General features: G+C 40.6%; 1 protein-coding gene across 1 annotated transcript; it reads left to right on the top strand.

Annotated features, from left to right (window-relative positions):
• Positions 1 to 1,117: 1,117 nt before the first annotated feature.
• Positions 1,118 to 17,906, top strand: LOC113947434 (zinc finger protein 516-like). Its single transcript, XM_027643986.1, has 4 exons — positions 1,118 to 2,586; positions 7,314 to 7,418; positions 8,311 to 8,378; positions 14,857 to 17,906. Exons 1-4 carry the CDS (start codon positions 1,161 to 1,163, stop codon positions 14,914 to 14,916), a joined length of 1,659 nt encoding a protein of 552 aa, XP_027499787.1. The 5' UTR covers positions 1,118 to 1,160; the 3' UTR covers positions 14,917 to 17,906.
• The last annotated feature ends 1,984 nt before the right edge of the window (positions 17,907 to 19,890 follow it).

Below are 19,890 nucleotides of genomic sequence, written 5' to 3'. Positions count from 1 at the left end.
TGGTCTCCTTACACTTGCCTGGCAGTGGCTCATTAACTACATGTTAATTGAAACTGAAAGTTTGTCAGATGATTCAATTCAGTTACATGTTAAATAGATTCAGTGCAGTAAGCATTACTGCTGTGATGAAAATCTCTATGGAACTGATTTTTGAACTGATTTGGAGGGATTCATTGGCTTCATCAGCAGCTCTGAGAGATTGGCATCAGGAGAGTGAGCAGACATAGCCATGCTCCCAGCAAAACAAATCCTACTCTTCTCTTTCACCCAAAACAGTTTTAATTACTGCCCAGTGTGTTCCCTTTCCAGGACATGTGTTAGATAAATTTACTCTGGAGAGCTGAGAAGTGAAGAAGAAAATGGGAAGAATTGAAAGTCTGTTTTGAATTCTGTAATCTAAATGGCTGAAATGTCTAATTCCTTATCTTTCAGTGGATCAAGCAGTCACAAAATTTTCCTGAAGTTTGTTTCAAACATGAGCATATGTTACCAAAAAAAACCAAGGGAAAAAAAAATCCGCTTTAAACTGAAGGACTGAAAATTCAAAATTTACATCCTCCATGTCTCATCTTTTATACTTGGCCACTGCGAAAGTCCCTCTTAAGTTAGGAATTTATTCTGTATGCTGTACCTGCTTATGTGCTTGGTTTCTATGTGGAGCCAATTTTTATTGCTGAGTTATAAACCCTTTGAAAATAGGGGCTTGTAATGGAAGCTCTGACAGACCTTTAACTAGGTCAGTTTTATCTGGCTCCATTATCTTTGCTTTTGTTAAAGCATTAAATGGTTACAGATTTGTTTATTTTTCTCGCAGTCTCAGAATTTTAACATGGGTATGTTATTGAATTGTTTTTTCTTCAAAATGTCATGAACACGCAGCATTAGAGAGTTTATCCAGACTCTGCAGTCATCTTTAAAAGTAAATTGAACTATTGTGTCTTATTTCAAGATTTTCTTGCTTATAAAGTACATTTAGTCTGTAACATGTCATTGTGAAACTAATACCAAAATTTCCTTTTTCTCTTGCTATCTTATTCTAATCTTGAATTCTGCTCTATCTTCTGAGCTCCTTTCTGGGTAAAATGACAATGATGTTTTTTTGTTTGTCCCATTCAGATGAAAAGCCATACCACTGCAACTTTCCTGAAGAAGAAACCCCAATGATAACATCTCAGTTGGATGAACTCCCAAAGCTGGGAAGCCGCAACGCCAGAGAAAATGAGGCCAGGGAATCTAAACCAGAGATTCCTGCCCTGATGTCAGCACTGGAGAGTGTCATCAAGGAACCCTTTTCGAAATACCAAGGTTCTGCAGACATGAAGATGCCAGCATTTCATCACAGCCAGGGGCTTCCTTACTCCAGTCACATCACTAGCTTTGCTTCGGGTGTGGGCCAGACATCTTCAGACGTGGTCATGGACTTGAAAACATCGCTCGAAGTGCAGGCTAGTCGTGCTAGAAAAACTTTGCTAGACTTGCACAGGGAGCATCCTCTGATAGAAAAAGGTGCTGAAGCTCTAGAGGTAGCTCCACTCGATTTGAGTGAAAAATCAACAAGGGATAATTCATGCAATAAATATCTGAATACATCCTTCCAGGCTGCTTTAATTGTCTACCCATGTCCTTTCTGCAGTCACAAGACCTACTACCCAGAAGTCCTGTGGATGCACAAAAGAATTTTGCACAAAATCAGCTGTAACTCAATGGTACCCCCTTGGGTTCAACAGAATGGATTCAAGAGTATTAAAAACAACCTGGTCTTTCTGGCGAGGAGTGGGCGCACTGGCCCCCCTCCTGTTCTTGGTGGTAAGGAATGCCAGCCTTTGCCCATTGCCAGATTTACACGTACTCAAGTGCCAAGTGCATTGCCAGGTTCCAAAACCAGCTCTCTTTCTGTTGGGATGACTGCAAAGTCTGGTAGTACGCATCAGTCAAAGGACAGTCATGCCTTCAGCCACTGTGGTCCACGCTTATCGGGTCTGGATGGATACAGACAGCCCAAGTTAAACCATTCCCAGGAGCAGTACAGCATAGCAGCACAACAAAAAAGTAAATATGAAGCAAATTCCAAAATTATACAAATGGGAACCTATAGTAGAAGCATAACGCCTACACAAACAGTCATATCCAGGCCTAGCACACAGCCTACAAACAGTAAGCAAGTGGAGAAGTATGTGGTTCCCCAGGGAAGTACTGGTTTTGCCCCTCCAGGTAAGCACTGTGCATCCGACTCCATGAAGGCCAAATACAACCCACTGCTGCAGTATCATCCTCTGTGTAAAAGTGAGCAGTACACTAAACATGAAGAGCCACCAGTGCCTCAGAGGGAGTCTCACATGAAGGCTGGGAATGAGATGAGGACATTGGCAAACTGCACAGCGGTAGCGCGAGCAAGTCCGGTACTGCAGCCCCAGCCTAGTACCGTGGGAATTTCTCCAGCTTTACACTCCAGCAAACAGGATGTGGGATCAGATGTGCATGAGAAACATTTGGACATCTTAAATATCTTTAAAACATACATTCCAAAGGACCTTGCTTCATTGTACCAAACCTGTGGTGCCAACAGCCCTGCCCTGGATCACACAGGTAAGATTTTCACAAGCCCTTCCATAGCTGAGGACATAGGCTTGCTTGTTCCTGCTTCACTCAGAGCCATGACATACTGTTTCCCGGTTTTTCCCTTCTCTGCCTTTAACGGTTGGGATTACAAGTTCATTGTTTTTATCATTGCTGGATAGGCTTGAATAGGTTTGTTTACTGCTCACTTAACACTGCAGCATCCCCCCTTGTGCACTGTGTGACATTTCTGTCACAGGTTAAATGTATGTGGTTCCACCTGGAGTACTGCTGTTCCTTTGTCCTCTTGCTTCAAGCAGGCTAGAGTTACACAGATGTGCTGTCACTGGAAGATCTCCCTGATATGCTGGTGCTGGCACACATCATCATCTTTTTGCTTCAGGCAAAATAAACATCCTCTGGGGCTTATCTGTGATGTTATTTTGGAGGTTTTGTTCAATTTTGTCTGCAAACAAGCCTTCCAACAACGGAGAGGAATAATCACTTGTTGTTGTCCTTTGTCTTCCTTGACAAAAGTCTTAAGATCTTCCTTGTCCATGTCAGAGATTGCAACTGTATTTTTTAAATGAGTCTTTTGATCTGTTTCTATGTTTTTAATTAAAAGGAGGTAGGGCTGAATACATGCCTGCTAATTCACGTAAGCAGAAAACTCAGTTGTGCAAATAGCCAGTTTAAAAGTTCAGGGACTAAAAAAGTTCAACTGCCATGTTAAAAAAAAAAGAAATCTATGTATTTACATTTGAAACCATACTCTTCTGATGATTTGCCAGAATTAGTTTGTCTGAGTGGAAACTGAAAATCATACTGATTGACTGCACATGAAGTGGAGGTGTGTCTGTAGGCGAGGAGAATGGGAGCCAAAGTCTCACCTCTCACCATTTATAAACCGTCCCAGTTTTTTATACCTTTCTTCTCTTTGTAGAAGTTGTGCAAATAAACTCCCAGACTGGTGTTCTAGTGTCCTTACCGGACATAATGCCCTCTGGTTTGTCAAAAGTATGTGTGAAATGGAGCCTGTGACCCCATTTTGCAAGTGGCACGAAGTCCAGGACATTTGGAAGCTGGTAGTCTAAGGACAGCTATGGTCTTGTACCCAGAGGGTGTGTGAAAGTTGACCACTCTGGTAGCTGTAAGGCAAGGAAGGAGCCATAATGTTTGATCAGATTTTGGTGGAAGGATCTTTTGGAGAAGACAAGGTCTGTCAAACATAGTCCATGAGGTGCACCTTTAAGCCACTCTGTTGTCAGCTTTGCTCAGTCATTTAACAACTAATGCTTTGTAGGGGGCAGCTGTTACTTATTGAGCAGATCATTTTGCAGGTGGTTAGGGGCTACCTGATGATTGTAACGAACTCCAGGCTCCTGGTTTTTGTTAACGAAGCAGGAGAGGATATGTTCAGTTTCTAAAACTGCAGGTTTTTTTTCCCCAGTGCCTAGGAATGTTGTCTAAAGTTTCTCCCTGCTCATTTCCTGCTCTAAATACCAATGAATTCACCACCAACTTGGGGTACCTTCACTTGGGTACCTACCTTGATGTTATTTAATATTACATTGTGTCAGCCTGCTCAGTGAAATCTTACTGATACAGTGAGCTCCCAGCCGTGTTAGGAGGGATAGAGAAAACCAGTAAAAGCTAAGAACTAGAAGCTGACTTATTGAATGGAGGCATCAGAAAATTCATTATGACTGTTGGAACAAAGTAAAATAGGGGAAGGGTTTCCAAAGAGGTCTCTATTTACCTGCTTTTTAAAAGAGGGATTTTATTGGCAAAACGTTTTTGCTGTGCAGTGATTTCCAGAGACACTTTAACTGGAAGTTATTTAGTGCCCATCTCTACTTTGAAACCTCTTCATTCATTCCAAGTGTTTTACAGCAATCAAGTTTTCAGAATTTGAAGCCTCTTTTTTTTTTAATGTAGCTTGTCTTCATTTTATATACAACTTCCAAGTTGTTGATGTTTCTCCAAACCAGTTGGCATGATGGCTGTTTTTCATAGCACTCAAATAAAAAGCTGCTTCAGGCAAAAGGAACGAGATCCTACCAAAAAAAAAAAAAGAGGAGGGTAATTGAACTTTGTCTGAAATAACATATGGCCCTAGATAGGTTGAGCCCTGTGAGTCAGTATGCACCATACAATTTAGCCTTAATCTCGTAATGTGAATATGGCAATCATGACATGAAGGACAACCAAAAATCCTGCTTAGGTATACTATTTGTCATGTTTTTCCCTCAATGGAGTGTTTGTCCTTGGAAGAGAGTTGTTGTATGTACTGTTGTGATACAGCTGCAAACACAAAGCTAGCTGTACTTAGATTAGTTTGTTTCACACTGCCCAATCTTCCCAAATGCTTGTAGGGAGAATCTTACTGTTATCTTTAATAGTGGTTATTTATTTTGTTCATGATATTTACAGGAATCGCCATATTAGTAAAGGATGGGTTATGGCAGCAGATGCACTCTTTCTTTGGGTCTCCTTTGAGACCAGCTTTGAGCATCGATTTCTCAGGAACTCCCATTCGGATAGTCACATTCATTTACCTGTAATTTGCTAAGACCTGTAGTCATCCACCCTCTTTTGTTCATGTATAGGATAACTAGAGTGATGACTCATGGGGGTATTGCCTTGTGGCAGTGATGCCCATGGCTCAAAGCTCGAAACTATCAAAAGCCATGTAGTGCTGCTTAGGAAATACAACAATGGCAAATATACCTGGAAGTGATGCATTTTTTTCCACCTGCTTTTTGAATAACTACCATAAAGTGAGAGCTAGGGAGGGATTAGATGAAAGTCTTACACCCACTCATCTTTGGCATTCATACAGGGTATGTTGGCTTACAACAGCATCCTCAACCTTCCCTCATACCCGACTCGGGTGGGAGCAGTGCTTCCATGAAGGCTATTGGATTGGGTCCTTAATGGCTGCTGAGACAAGTGTATTCACCTTCCACAGAAGGGAGACGTGGGTTGTAGAGGGGTTAAATCTCTTTCCAGAGGTGTCAGAATGATGACCTGAGGAAGCTCTCCTGGCCTTCATAGGAGCTGCTCTGCCAGTTTCTGCCTGTCCAGTAGTTGGCATGGGGCAGTCCAACAAAGGCTACAGCTGTTTTCTCAGGACAGCTCCTTCAGCTTTTTGCTTTCAAGTTTTCAGCTACAGTTCTGGCCAGTGAGGGGAAAATGCTAGTAATAGATCAGAAAACCTGCTTTAATCTTGGCTGCCTTACAAGGCAAATCTGTCTCATTATAGTACAGTAGGGCTCTCATTGACGTGTGATTCTTTTTTTAAATATTACTTTTTGAGGGTTTTGTTTGTTTGTGTTGCTGGGTATACCTGATGGGGATTTTCTCCAAAATCACAATCTTCTATTTGACTCCCAGAAACTTAATTCTTGAGAGCAGGAGTGTTCAAGTATATTATACAGACTGTGCTGCCATCTGCAGGAGGTGCTATTATAAAAGAAAAGAACAATTTGTGAGTGGGGCATTTGTTTGGGTTTTTTTGTGGTTTTGTGGGGTTTTTTTTGTTTTGTTTTGTTTTTTGCAGCCAGACATTTCTTTCCAATATATGGTCTGGTGAAAACCATGACAGGACGCTTGGTGTCATAACGGCAGAGTAAATGGCAGCTGTCTTCTTTTCCATTCATCTTTAGGTGCAGCATCCATATTTTGGATGAGTCCTCTGGCATCCTGCAGTTGATTTTTCAGTTGTGTGGAGGGTTTTGGTTGCCACTTTTTTGTTCATAATTTTATTCTTTTTAAATGCTGTAACAGGAAGGGGAATATGAAAAAAAGGCTGAAACTTCACTTCTGTTGACAACTCTCTCAGAATTTCTTTAAAAGCCAAAGTATTCCAGTGGCAACTGGAAACATCAACTCTTTCCTTCCGAAGAGGGCGTTTTACCAAAATAGAAAAGATGATGTTCAAACATAATTTTTTTTTAATAGTAAAAAAGCCCAATAAAAGTCAAATGTGTCTTTTTTGATCAGCAGCAAAAAGACAAAGACCAGCCCTTTAAGTCAGATGCTGTAAACTGACCTTTGGAGAAAAAGGAGAGGTTTGAGCGGTTTTCCACAAATGCTAATGGCCTAGAAAACATGTTTACCCAGGGCTGGGGGAAGGCTGCTGCGCTGCTACCAGCTCAAAATGTCCGGAATGACACTTTCATTCACAGATGTCTTTCGTCTGTGCCTCAGAGGTCCAGGGTCAAAGCAGCACCGGCAGGCAGGTAGGCAGGGGCGAAAGGTTTGATCAGTCTGCGATGGCTCCGCTCACTCTGCATTTGTCTCTGAGGTATTGCCGCCTGGGGGGGACAGTCGGGCTCTGGTCCTACTCACTTCCTATTATCCATGTGACTTGTCTCCGCCACGCTGGAGTCACTTTGATTTGCCTGATGTACTGCTTGACAAAGCTGGGTGATGGCTGAGAAGTGGATCCAGCTGCTCTGAAAAGCGCACACCTGACATGCCAGTCCTGGTGCGGGCACATCATGGGGAGCATTTTTTAATTCAATGTAATTTATGCATTCTTGCAGTCCTGTGTGTGCCTGGCCTGTCAGCCAGTGCCTAGATGAAGGCTGACAGTTGTCATCCAGGGCCTGAAGGTAGCCTCACATAATGACACATTAGACATACTAATGATGTTTTCTTCTGGCATAATGTTTTCTTCTCAACTTTCCTCTCTCCTCTTTCCCCCCCCCCCAACCCCCCCTTCCTCTCCCCCCCCTCTCTCCTGACTACAGGGATGCTCAGGACACAAACACGCCAAGGAGACTGTGTCTGCAGAGAATGTGGAAAATGCTTTACCCAACCCAGTCACCTCAGGACTCATCAGAGGTCCCACGCAGGTACCTTTTCACACTTGCTCTTTCTTTCTCCCTTTCCCACTTGCCTGCTTTCAGATTCTGCTAACAAAATACCAAGAATTACATTTCACATCCCATGTTAACCTGAGTAATTCCAGTACCTAAATCTAACAGACAGGTTTTTTTTTTTTTACGACTATTGTTCTTGTTCTCCAGATATTGCTTACCTGATCCCTGCCCAAACTCCATAAAATTGCAATGCATTTAAGATAACTCTGTTTGCAAATGTTTTATTTTAATTAGAGAGTAGGGTACTCGGAAATGAATATGCTAATGAATTCTTTTGCCACCAGCACAAATTGAAATCAAAGTACCCCTTTCAGCACAACATAAGGCTTTGTTTTGCCTCATCGTTGCTGTTGACAGGAACATTTTTGTGGGAAACAAGATTTTTCCTCAGACTGGTCAGCCCTAGCAGCCATTTTTAACCTGACACAATCTGCGGTTGAGGCCGGAGGAGCCTAAAGCCACCGGTGCCTTGAGACCTCCTGAGCATTGCATGAGACAGTGAGACTAGCGGGTTCCTCCCCAAAAGTGTGAATGATGCATACATAAGCCAGTCTGATGCAAAATGACAGAAGCCAAATGGTAAGTAATGCAAGAAGAGGGTCCCTTTACACATATACTGATAATTAATGTTGTCAGTGATTGCTTTCTTCAGCGCTGAAGTCTGAATTAAAAAGGGCAGTGGCCCTAGGCTGCCATTAGCACACTCTCTTACAGTAAGTGTTACGGTAAATTGGTATTTTCCGGCCACAGGCTAGTAGCTGGTGTCTTTTTTTGAACGTGGTTAATCTGTAATGGTCTCAAATAATGTACACACACTAACGAAGCTTGAATGTTCATCTGTTAACAAGCCCCCTTGTTCCCACAGTGGTATTTGAGTCTAATGGACTCCGAGGTACTGAAGTTCACACCACCTCTGCAGATGCTCCAAAACAAGTATGTTTTACAATTAATTGGATGTTTGGTTTTTAATGTAGTAGCTGGGAAAAAGTTGCACAGTAATACTCATCACTAAAGTACTGACTGTTTTATAACATGTATAAATAATAATGGTATTACTTAATTTTTAACTCTTAAATTTTTTAAGCATTTTAACAGAATCTGTTATATAGAGAGTCAGTTAATTGTAAAGCAGGTAGTTAGTGTTTAAATAAACATGTTACTGGCTTACTGGGGACTGGGTGGGATAGGTAACTCTGTAATGTGCAGTGACATGTAATCGTGAGATAGAAATTTGATTTTACAACTAACACATTTTCTGCTGCCACAAGACAATTAATGTTTAGTCTGTATTTTTCAGATTATTTGTACCCTGATATGCAGTACCTGGCCTTTGAAAGGCTCTCATCTACCAATTTCTGTGGACTCTGTGTGCTGTTGTGCTTTCCTGTTTCTACTATACAGTTTCCTGTCTTAACAAACACTTCTCAGTTACAGAGAAAATCGTTAAACTGAATTTGTTTCGTGTATCTTACATCTTTGGAGACTAGTGTTATAACCTGGACCTTTCTACTCCATCTTGTAGCTTGGCAGGTGGGTTTCAGGGCACACCTCCTCATGGGCAGTTTTCTTTAATTGTGAAACTGCCTCCAGCATCACTCACTTTTCCTTTCATCTGTGATTTTAGCTTTACTTTTCATTACAGCAGCCCACATCCTCCTGTCTCTTATTAAACTATTGCAGGTGGTTTTGGCCATGCTTAGATGATTTTGGCCATTGGTTTCTACTTTCTCAATAAACCTCCTCACTGGGCACCACCACATCACCTAGTTCATATGCCGCACCCTTCATGGAAGCTTTTAGGACCTTCTCAGTCGCAGTTGCATCTTTCTGGCCCAAAGGTTGTGTAGGGAACCCAGCCTCTGCTACAGGAGCATCTTGTTAACATCAAGCCATAGGAGTGGCCAGCAATTCTCATAAAGTTTTCAAGATGGCATAGCACTTCGTTATTGTGGGCAATGTTTGCTTTGCTTTGCATTAATGGGACAGTAACAGCAAAGTTATTCTATAGTGCCCTCCTCATGATGCTGGATAAGCGTAAAGTTGTGCAAGGACACATCTCTCAATAACAGAGACAGAGTGAATGGCAGAGACACAGACATGGTAAATGTGACAGTGAAACACTGCAGCTCTGCCAACCAGCTCAGCTAGTCTTTGGTTTTCACCAATTTAGTAATGTAGATTTAGTAAACTTAAGCATCTTTTAAAATGCTCTTTCATCTTTTCATGCTTGTGGTTTTCTCTCATGTGTAGTTAGGATTGGATTCTGAGGGCATCTGGGCTTCTTCCTTCTAGAAGACAATAAAAGGTCAAAGTTGGAAATACATTTCCAAAAAATTCTGAAATAGCCATATCTATCCAAAAGGAAATGTGGCAGCTCAGACCACATCTGGACTCTTTTTGTAATTTGGGTTATATTACTGCACAATACATTTACTCATAATCTTGTCTTTGTAGACTACTGTCATGCCAGAATTTATTGACTAACTTCTTCCATGGCAAATGTAGCTTGCTCTTGCAGTCTAAGTCCTTGTCAATCTGTCTTCAGAGCATTTGATTAAATTACAGCATGTCTCAATATAGCAGAATTCTGAGGAGGGGTTAGCTTCACGAGTCACTTCATCTCTTGCCGGTCGGTATTGCTCTCACAGAAAATGCAGTATGATCACTTCTCCAGGAGATAGTTCCCTTTCTTTTGTCTTGTTTGTTCCTCAGTATCAGCCTTTGTCTCAGTTTGTCAGCATCTGTGTCGGGTAGGATTATTCAGTTGTCTGCTGTTTTGCTTGTTCTCATTGCAAGCAGGCATTGTGCTCTCCCAGAAGACTCCACCTGCACAGTCCCTGGGCATTACAGAGGGAATACTCTCATTTCTACCTGCAGCTGTAGGGGCCTTCAGAAGCACAGAAATGAGCTCGCACTGAGAACGGTGCCTGCAGCATTCCGTTAACATTACCATTTCCCACTTTAAACGTTGTCACTCCGTGTCTTCATTTCATTTCTTAATTGGGGACAGATCTGTTCATGAGAGTTTATGGTGTAAAGTCAGTTCAAGTTACAGAAGTACCGTGCACATGCTCCAAGCAAGAAACAATAGTTACCGTGTACGATAGCCTGAGAAGGAAAGGGTGGGTTTTTTTAATGTCAAGTGGAAATGATTCACTTTACATAATGTTTCCTCCTCACAGGTAAAATATCTTCCCCTGAGTAGTCTGCTGAAGAGTAAAAATATTAACATTAGTATTTCACGGTTCCCCCATTCCCTTCTGTAGTCAACCAGAAGATCATCTCTAAAGGTTTCCTTTATGAAATAATGTTAGCTAGGGCTTTTAAAATCCCCCAGCATGGTAGCTTACAACTGTGCTTCATTATATTGCAGTCTTATCACAGAATAATTCTAATTGTGCATGTTAAAAATAGGGTCTACAGCCAGGCTTTTTCAAAAATGATCCAGGTAAATCTATATTTAGATGTCTAAATAAGAACCCTGCATTAGAGTAGTGAACCACCAACAGGACACGCAGGCGTTCGGCATCAGTGAAAAGGAGATCACCTGTAGGAGTGTTTAAAAAAGATCAAACACACACGATTTTAATACTGTTAGCACTGGGCTGTGTTTCATGCTTTGTTGTCAGCACCAAGGAAATATAAATAAAATGTAGGAAACAAAGTGTTCATTCATAGTGTTATTTACTGTGGTTTCTTATTTTTACTTGAATGCTTTTAAAAAAAAGGACATTTTTACATAAAGTGAGTTTCCCATGAACTGTGGAATATTTCCTACTCTTCTTTATCTAAAGGACAAAAAATGCTCATTACATACCCCAAGTCAATACAATCTATGCAGTCATGTAGATCCTGTTGAAATGCTGCCATGTTAAACATACTGAATATTCTGAATATTTTTATAAATGCTAAATATCCCAATGTATACATAATTACGCTTGCTTATCCACAATGAATATGTATCTTAATTTGGAATACACTAAATAACATCCAAAGATATGATTTAGTAGGCATGAATTGGGGGAGCACACTCCAATTGCATGTACAGGGAAAGACAAAAGCTGGCTCCCCTTTGGAAGGGGCCTTGCAACAGCGCGTGTCTCAAAGCAGCTGTGTGTATCTTAAAGGAAAACTCTCCTAAAGCATGGGGTCATTTCAGAGGCACTGCCTGGTGCTGCAGCGTTGCAACCAGAAGCCCAATTCCCAGTGGCACAGGAGTCAGTCTTGAGCCTGCTTTTGGAAAATGGCGACAGCAGTGATAGCAGTTTCTAATACGTATGCTGTGCCTTTAATTTCTGCTTCTGCATTTTTAAAGCCCTGTAAAAGCTTGGCCCACTGTAGGAATATAGTCTATCCTCTATCAGTGTCAGTCAGTATGCTCTAAAAATTTTAAGGGACAAGTAATTGGTTATTCAAAAGGCATGATTTACTGGTTATCAATGAGGAAGAGTTCTGTTTAATTGAGAGTATATATATATATATATATATGTGAAGCATATTTGCAGCACTGGAGCCAGAGACACCAAGTTCTCTGCTTTCTCTGCAAGTGAAACAAGCAAAACCCCCAAAACCCCAACCTTTGTCCTCTGCAGAAAAACACCCTTTATTCACAGAAAATCAATTAGAAGCTACAGTCCAGGACAAAAAAAAAAACAAACCAACTACTGGTATCATGAATACTTCTGGCTGAAGCTTTTCTCATGCCCGAAGGCACTGATGGTCCTTTTCTGTGAAACAGCAGTGGGCATCACAGTTCTTGGGCCTCATTCACTGAAAAGAGAAGTTTGCAGTAGGTCCTGTGTGACAGGGGTAAAACACCTTCATAAGGGGTTCATAAGCCTTAATTTTCTCCCCTAAAAGTATTTTAAAATATTTCTTGCAGTGTTCAGTACTTGAGTTAGCATGAATGTGAGCAGTCAGAATTTGGGGGATAGACAGATTGGAAAGAACCATCAAGAAAACACTGTGCATATATGTGTATGTGTATTGTAAAGGAGCTTGGGGGAAAAGCTGGGGACATCTGTTACCTGTAATGTTTTTTTAATCCAGCAGTACTACAGCTGTGCTTGTCCTAAAGCAACTTTGGTGAGAAGGGGAGGAGGCAAAAAAACCCAACCCAGATTAAAAAGTTTAAACTATTGGTTTCTGAGTTTGGCTGGTTTTGGTTTTCTTGTATTCAAAATTTTAGTGCTGTCTGTTAAAAGTCCTATTTATGACATTTGTTCTTATGAAATGTCTTGCCCCAGTTCCTTGCAGAGTTTCTTCCAAAGATCATGATTAATAGTTCAGTCCTCATTATTGCAAATGTTATTTTTAAATAGTTATTCTGAGAACAAGAATTCCATTAATCAAAATAATAGATAATGAACAAATAAATGGCAACCTAATTTGTCTCGTTCATACATATGGAGATTATAATGCAAACAATCAAGGAACCATGGAGGCTGCTGTAGTGGCATCTGAGTAATATGCATGTACTGTATGTCTGTTACTTTGTGAGCATTAGAACAGGATTAGCAGCTGTAGTTCTTGTCTCAACACTTTCCCCTTGCCAGCAACAGGAGTGGTATCTGTGCTCCAAACTGGTCATTGCAGTTTATTTGAATGCTATGCAGTAATCTGTCCTTCAGTATATTAATAGGTATGCAAACTATTCTTTTCCTGTTAACTGGTGAAAAGCCCTAGAAGTTGGTATGAAAGCAGCTTTGGCATGGAAGCTCTAGGTTTCATGTAAAGATCTGCCAGTTTTTACTGAAGGTGAAGAAAGGTTCCTTTTAAAAAGGGAAAACATTTCACTTTAGGAAGAATTCTATCTAACTATGTATAAGCCAGTTCAAAATCTGACTGTATCCTTGGGCCTGTGGGAGTACAGGGGGTTGAGCCACTGGGTGGGGTTTGGCACACATGAATCAGGTGCTGTTTCTTGGTGAAACTGGCAGCACAGATATGCTTCAGCCACCCACTCACCACCTCCAGCCCCTCTGCACTGTCCTTACAGGTGTGGGGAGGATGGATTATTCTTTTCACAGGTCCCCTGTGCTGTGTGGTCCATGGCATGCTTTCACCACCTCACAGGCTATCCATCCCAAAAGAGCACCCCTAAATTACAGCCCTTTTTTCAGTTCTTACCCAGGGAAACTGGGACAAGGTGCCTTCCATCCCCTTGCCTCTCTCCATCCCTCCTCCCCTACCCTGGTGAAGCCCTGCTGTGCTCCCCTGTGTGTGTAGAGGCAGTTCGATACAAGACGTTTTAATGATGAATGCCTCCTCCTGGAATTGTGGCTGTGTCTCTCAGGCATGATGCAGCCGCGCAAAAATGTAAAGCATCTTTCTTAGTTTACTGCAGGAAATTCAGCATCCAACTAAGGAAGTTTTATCACATCTCTCATTCAGTTACTGTTTCCTACATTTCAAATATACTGCAGTCTGTACAGCAGCTTTTTTTTTCTTTAATTTTGTTGCAAATCTTTCCGACTTAAACCAAACTTTGACTGGTAAATGTCATGAATCTCAGGCCAGGTTTAATTAGGAATTTTCTAAATCTATTAACAAAAGAGATGCACTTAATACATTATGTCAACCAGAGCTGAGCTTTCTTTAGCTATTTCGAGGGCTGCCATAGGCACAGCTTGAAACTTGCTTGGATTTTACATGGGTGCTGTATTTTATGTTGCATTAATTTAAAATGGTCTGTTTCACTTCATCAAGACTTTAGCTTAAGGATAATGCATTTATGTAAGATTAATCTTGCCATGTTGTTTTAGGATCAGGATTGTAAACTGCATTGTTCCGACAGTGATGTTCTAAATGTCATTTTAAAGCTTTTCTTAGGAGCTGCAGGCTTCCACTTATTCATGATGTTATCTTTAATTTCACTTGATTTTAGAATATCCCTGCTATTTTTTCCAACATGGTAATTATTCATGAAAATTGGCTAAGAAAATAGAAGAAAGATGACAAGGGGGGGGGCGAGTGGAAAGCTGCCTTAGCATTTGACAGACCTGCCCAAGAATTCAGTTTTTCTTCATTCAGCTGCCTCTGTGACCTCAAACTTGAGCCTTTTTAAAGCGCTGATCTGGTTATGAATCCTTTTTGGCTAGCACAAAATTCCAGTTTTTGGAGACCTCTTCTTTCCCTCCTTGTTCTCAGCCTTTTCTGAACTGCTCCATGAGACGCTATGACTTACTGTTGTAGTTGAAAGGGGACTTTATATGAGTCTGACACACTTTGCTCTTGGTGGAGATGTTTTAAAAAAAACCAAAACAAACCAAAGAACTTCTCATGTGGTGGGTCAAGATGAATGTATGTGATGCTAATAAAGGTTAACAAACACCAGCAGGACTTGCTGGAGGGTCATGCCTGGGAGCAAAGGCGAGAATGAGCTTTTTTCCCCATGTTGTCCTTCTTGCAGGGGAGAGACCACGTCGGTGCGGAGATCACCCACACGCTGCATCTCCGAAAGGGAACCTAGAGCCTTGGCAGAGGAGCCCTGAGGCCAGCGGCCCCCAGCCCGAGGGGCAGCGCCAGCAGCCCCCCACGCAGAGCAGAGCAGCCCCCCTGCAGCCATCGCCTCACCCGGAGCTGCTGCGCGAGACTGAAACCAGCGCTCTGCCAGGAGGGGGGGGTGCCTCTGCGCTGTTAATCATTTTAAAATAAATGAAGATGCTACACAAGATATATATAAATTGACGTACTAATCAGTCCCATGGTTCCTTGTTTCCTTTATAATAAACAGTGGAGTTGGCAAGCACTGTGGCAGCACGAGGCATCTATATTAATCAAGAGAAGTTTGAGACACTGGAAAAATTAAACTTTATGTGATTTGGACAGCATGAAGAAGTTAAGCACTGTAACAAAAACCTCCCTGATGCTCACAATGACTGTTTGATACATTTGAAAAACAGCAGTGGATTTGAGGGCTGGAGAAGTATTAATTAATGAAACTGCCACTGCCTGTCATGCTGAAAAGCAAATTAAAAAAAAAAAAAAAAACAACAACAGAGAGAGGAAAAATGAGGGGTGCGGGGGGGAAAGGTGGCATTCGGTGCTGAGAAAGCAATGTTTGATGAAGGATTAAAGGGACTAAAGAGAAAGACCGTCATTCTGCAATGGTTTGTTTCATTACAGTTTGGGGACCACTTGCATTTCTAGTGCTCTTGCTCTTGACTGCGCACCATTAATAGTATGTGAATATGGAAATTGAAACACTTCCAGAGAAAAGCTTCTATTCTGCTTTGGAACAGAAAAGCTGGTCGAACACTAAGAAAAAAAACAGGCTTCTGTGTTTTACTCTCAGGACCTTTTTTTTTGTAACAGGGCTACTTTCTTCAACCTGATCACAAAGGAAGTCTTCACTTAGAGAGAAAAAAAGAAAGGAAATATAAAACATTCAGCTGTCTAATGCCGCTGATCTTTCTGTTTAGAAGAGAAAAGGTGTCACTGAATGAATTCAGGCAGCCCTGGGGCTGTAAGGTGCTCTCTGCTCTTTCGTTTGGTTCAGCAGGCCAGCTACTGCTCCTCCTTGGGCCCAGTGATGTTCTGGAAAGACGAGGAAACTTCTTTTGTGGTGGCAGGTTAATGTTCATATAAATGTGTCATGTCTTGTACTTGGTGATCACTGGTGGTGTTAGGAAAAAAAAAGAAAAAAAAAAGCTTTATATACCTCTTCTACAGTAACTCTTTAACTGCAAGTTTTCAAGGTGGGGTTGTGGCACATAACAGGTTGTTAAACCATGCAGTGTAAGCAATTAAAAATGTATTCCACCGATTTAAATATTTTCTTTTCTTATTGCTGTGACACTATGTGTGATGGTAATATTTCTGAGAGTTTCAGATTTTGCACATATAATTTTATGCATTATCAAAAGTTACTGCTGCCTTGAAAGAAAATGTTCTGTGAAAATTTTTGCAAAAGCTTTACTAGTTTGTTTTTTTTAAATTGTAACATTTTGTAAAGGCAGGAAATGGAGTTAAAAAACCTAGCATGCTAAATATATTTTTCAAAAAAGCAATAATTTTACATGTACAGAAATGATGCTAACCTTTAATACAGGTGAGACCACAGTTTACTTAATACAGTAATGGAATAGTGCTGTTTTTGTAGAAATGGGCTTCTGACAAAGATTTGTTAAAAAAAAAAAAAGGCAGAAAAAACCTTAAAGTGTGATCTTTCTATTCTAACAGTTTTGGTGGGCGGGGGGTTGCTTTTTTAAAATAATCTAGTCAGTAATTTGGTCTGGACTACTTGTTACTTGTTTTAAATTACTTGACAGGTTTTGTTACTTTGCAACACTTGCAACAATGCAAATTAACTTCCTTATGTGTTTTTTTTAAATTAGATTTTCCTTAGGCTATTACACAAGATGTATACCAGAATCCTCTGTAAGTCTCCCTGTAGTTAGGAATGTCTGTGCAAATACTTAAAAGTGACTGTAATTAACTGTTCTATGAAGTTATTTTGAGGGAGGTTGCATAGACACATTCCGTTGTACACCAAAAAAAAAAAAAAACAAGAAAAAAAACAAGGAGAAGAATGAAAAAGTGGAAATATTTTGCTGTGTTGCTTAATGATTATCATTTTGGGTTTGCACTAGCTTTCTCAGTTTGTCAGTTTGTTTTGGTTTTGGTTTTTGGGTGGGGGGTTTTTTGTTTGTTTGGTTTTTTGTTCTGTTCTTTGTTTGTTTGTTTTGTTTTGTTGCTTTTCTGATTCATATTTTCCATGAAAGAAAGTAATGGTGACAGTTCAGGAATGCACAAAAGCTAGTTGCCTAATCTATTTGTTTGTGGTTTAGTTATTAAAAACTCTTCTACACCCAAAATGACACGAAAGTGTAGTGTACATTTGTAATTTCTCTCCTTTTTTTAATTGTATTTTTTTGGCAAGCTGAACTAGAAAATCTGAGTTAATATTTAAAGCCAAAACCTTCTTTCTGGAACTTTTCTTCCAGAATCCATGACAGAGAAGCTAGTGCTGCCACTGCCATTACCAGGGTACTAATCAGCAAAGTTTACAATCATAATTTAGCTTCACGAAGAACAACAGTAGGGGAAATCAGTTTAAATAATTATATGCTGTGTATAGCAGAGAAATGAGATTTTCACTTAATTAAACAAGAAACAAGAGTGGGTGGAGGAAAGCCAACCTTAAAGACCATCTGTTTTCACAAGAGAATCCCACGATTTTTGTTTTCTTCTATATCATTGTATTGTATTGATTTGTTATTTTAGTTAGGCCATAGTATTTAAAATGAGTTATGTTCCATATTTATTTAGTCAATGGGCTTTCACCAGCTCTTTTAAGCAATGTGATAAGTTTTTTTGGCATGACACACTCCTGTAAAGCCCTTTTATGACTGTTACAGGGACTTTCTACTACCTCTACCAGTCTACTGTTTCTTCTTCTTAACAGGTTTTTATGGTGTTGCAAGTCTAATGTAACTTAGACAATAAAGGGTTTGATTATCTACACTGCAGATTCTCAGTGTATCTGCCATCTCTCTCTCTCTTTCCCTCTTTCTCTCTTTTTTTGTGTGTGGATTATTACAGCTAAAGTGTGGAAGATCTCTTTTATTATAGCTGAAGTGAAAGACAGACCACCTTCACCAGGGTATTCTTGTGTCCTGAATATTGTACACTGACCAAAAGTTGAACTTGGAGAAACTTTGTCCACAGACCTAATCAGCTACTACATTGCCATTGTGCTGCTTGCATTCTCGAAATTCCTTCTGTCACAAATGCTATGTATAAATCGGTGCATTCTACAAAATGTAAAGCCAACTGGAAAGCCCAGACGGTTTTTAGGCTTGTATTTTAAAACCACTTAGAGTCCTTAATGGAAAGCCTTAGCATAAATTTCTGCCTCTGTCCTATCAAAAACTCGGCTTTAATGAAAGCAAGTGGGTTTTATCCCTTGGAAAATACCTTCTGCTTGCTGGTGCAAAATTTGTTCTGCTGTTAACTGTAAGATAAAAATCTGTCGCTGGAAGGATTTCCAGGTGTTGACATCATGCACATTTCATGGTAATCCCTGTAAGCGTGTTGCTGCCTTCTATCCTTTGCAGTACTGTGTGTTGTGTAGCACATGTTCATTTGTCCTACTCGATGCATCAGAACATGTGTGATGTTTTGAGCCATTTTACAAAATTGTGTTATTCAAGTGGTAGTGCATCCCCCTGCTGTTCACTCGCTTTCATGCCCAAAGGGTTTGTGACCAGGCCTGTGTTTGATTTTGTTCTTCTTTGCTGTATTCCTGTGCTGGACTACCTCAATTGTATCTCAGCAGCTTCACCAGGAGTGCTGGAATTCACTGACACAGGTGGGGATTTCTCCTTAAAACACCAGTCTCTCACAAAGATGTGGAACAAAGCAAGGTGTAACATCTTTATTAGGTTCTTACTGTATAAAGTGTGTTGGATTAAAAGTGGGAAAGGTTGCATTTTATGACAAGTCAAATTTCCCACTGTCCCTGCAAGCCAGTAGTTTTAAGCTAGCAATTCTGTGCAAAGCACAGACATACTCTCCTATTAACTGCTTTCCATGGAGCTCTGTGAATGATGGCATTTTTGAGAAGGACTGTAACCACATGTTGACATCATTAGCTAGCTCAAGGTAGACAGTAGTATTACAAAGGTATTTTTGCTTGTATTTTTTCCTTCGGGTTCATTAGGATTGCTTTTGGGAGAAAGAAAACCACAACCAACTCTAAACCACAGGAAAAAATTGCCTTTTATTCAAGACTGGTAGTCAAAGAGCAGATGGTACATGGGAGGAAAAAAAAATCCATATGTGTTGGATATAAGCAAGTGTTTCTAAGTTACTAGCCAAAGTGAGGGATGCTTTTGCTAGTTAGAAGAGGATATGTTTTGAGTAGGAGGCAGGTAGAGACCGGGGGTTTGGTTTGTTGTGGCCTAGGTAATGGTATCAAGAGCATTAACGTGACCCATTTTTGTGGGTCTGAATACTGAGGTGGATGTTGCTCATAGGCCATAAGCAAGAGAGATGAAAAAAATCACATGAAATATCAGTAAGGGGCTAAGTTTTGGCCCTCTGAAATTGAAGTAGATGGAAAGCAGTGTCTGAGAAAGGCCGAAGCTGAGGGCAGGACCAAGGAGAAACCAGGAGCAGAGTGAGAGGTTCAGAGGAGAACCACCATAGAGTGAAAAAGTTGCCAAAAAAGGCAAAGTCAACAGTCTGAGAGATCAAAAGGATCTGGAAATGGAGCAGAAACTGCAAAGCCTAGCCAGAAGAGGTGTATGCCCATTGCAAAGGGGTTCTGTTCCCTGAAAGGGAGGAGGGATGTGCAGGTAGCTTCTGGGGAGACGGATTAGAAACTTCTGAAAATAAGCACATAATTTAAACTCAGTGACGCATCTTATTCTCCAAAAACGTTCTTAGCCTAAATGATGTTCTGACAAGGGAATGCCTTTTCTGATCTTTACTCTCTTGA

Source organism: Corapipo altera, unplaced genomic scaffold, assembly GCF_003945725.1.
Source record: "Corapipo altera isolate COAL_440 unplaced genomic scaffold, ASM394572v1 24b, whole genome shotgun sequence".
Taxonomy (NCBI): Eukaryota; Metazoa; Chordata; class Aves; order Passeriformes; family Pipridae; genus Corapipo; species Corapipo altera.
Note: the sequence above shows the minus strand (reverse complement) of the source record. Positions and strands in the feature narration are given on the sequence as shown.

Bases quoted from the DNA above. Each gene is read 5' to 3' on its own strand.
- LOC113947434 (XM_027643986.1), top strand. From the start codon at position 1,161: ATGATAACATCTCAGTTGGATGAACTCCCAAAGCTGGGAAGCCGCAAC. The intron at 2,587-7,313 runs GTAAGATTTTCA...TCCTGACTACAG, and splicing joins CCCTGCCCTGGATCACACAG to GGATGCTCAGGACACAAACA. The intron at 8,379-14,856 runs GTATGTTTTACA...TCCTTCTTGCAG, and splicing joins CTGCAGATGCTCCAAAACAA to GGGAGAGACCACGTCGGTGC.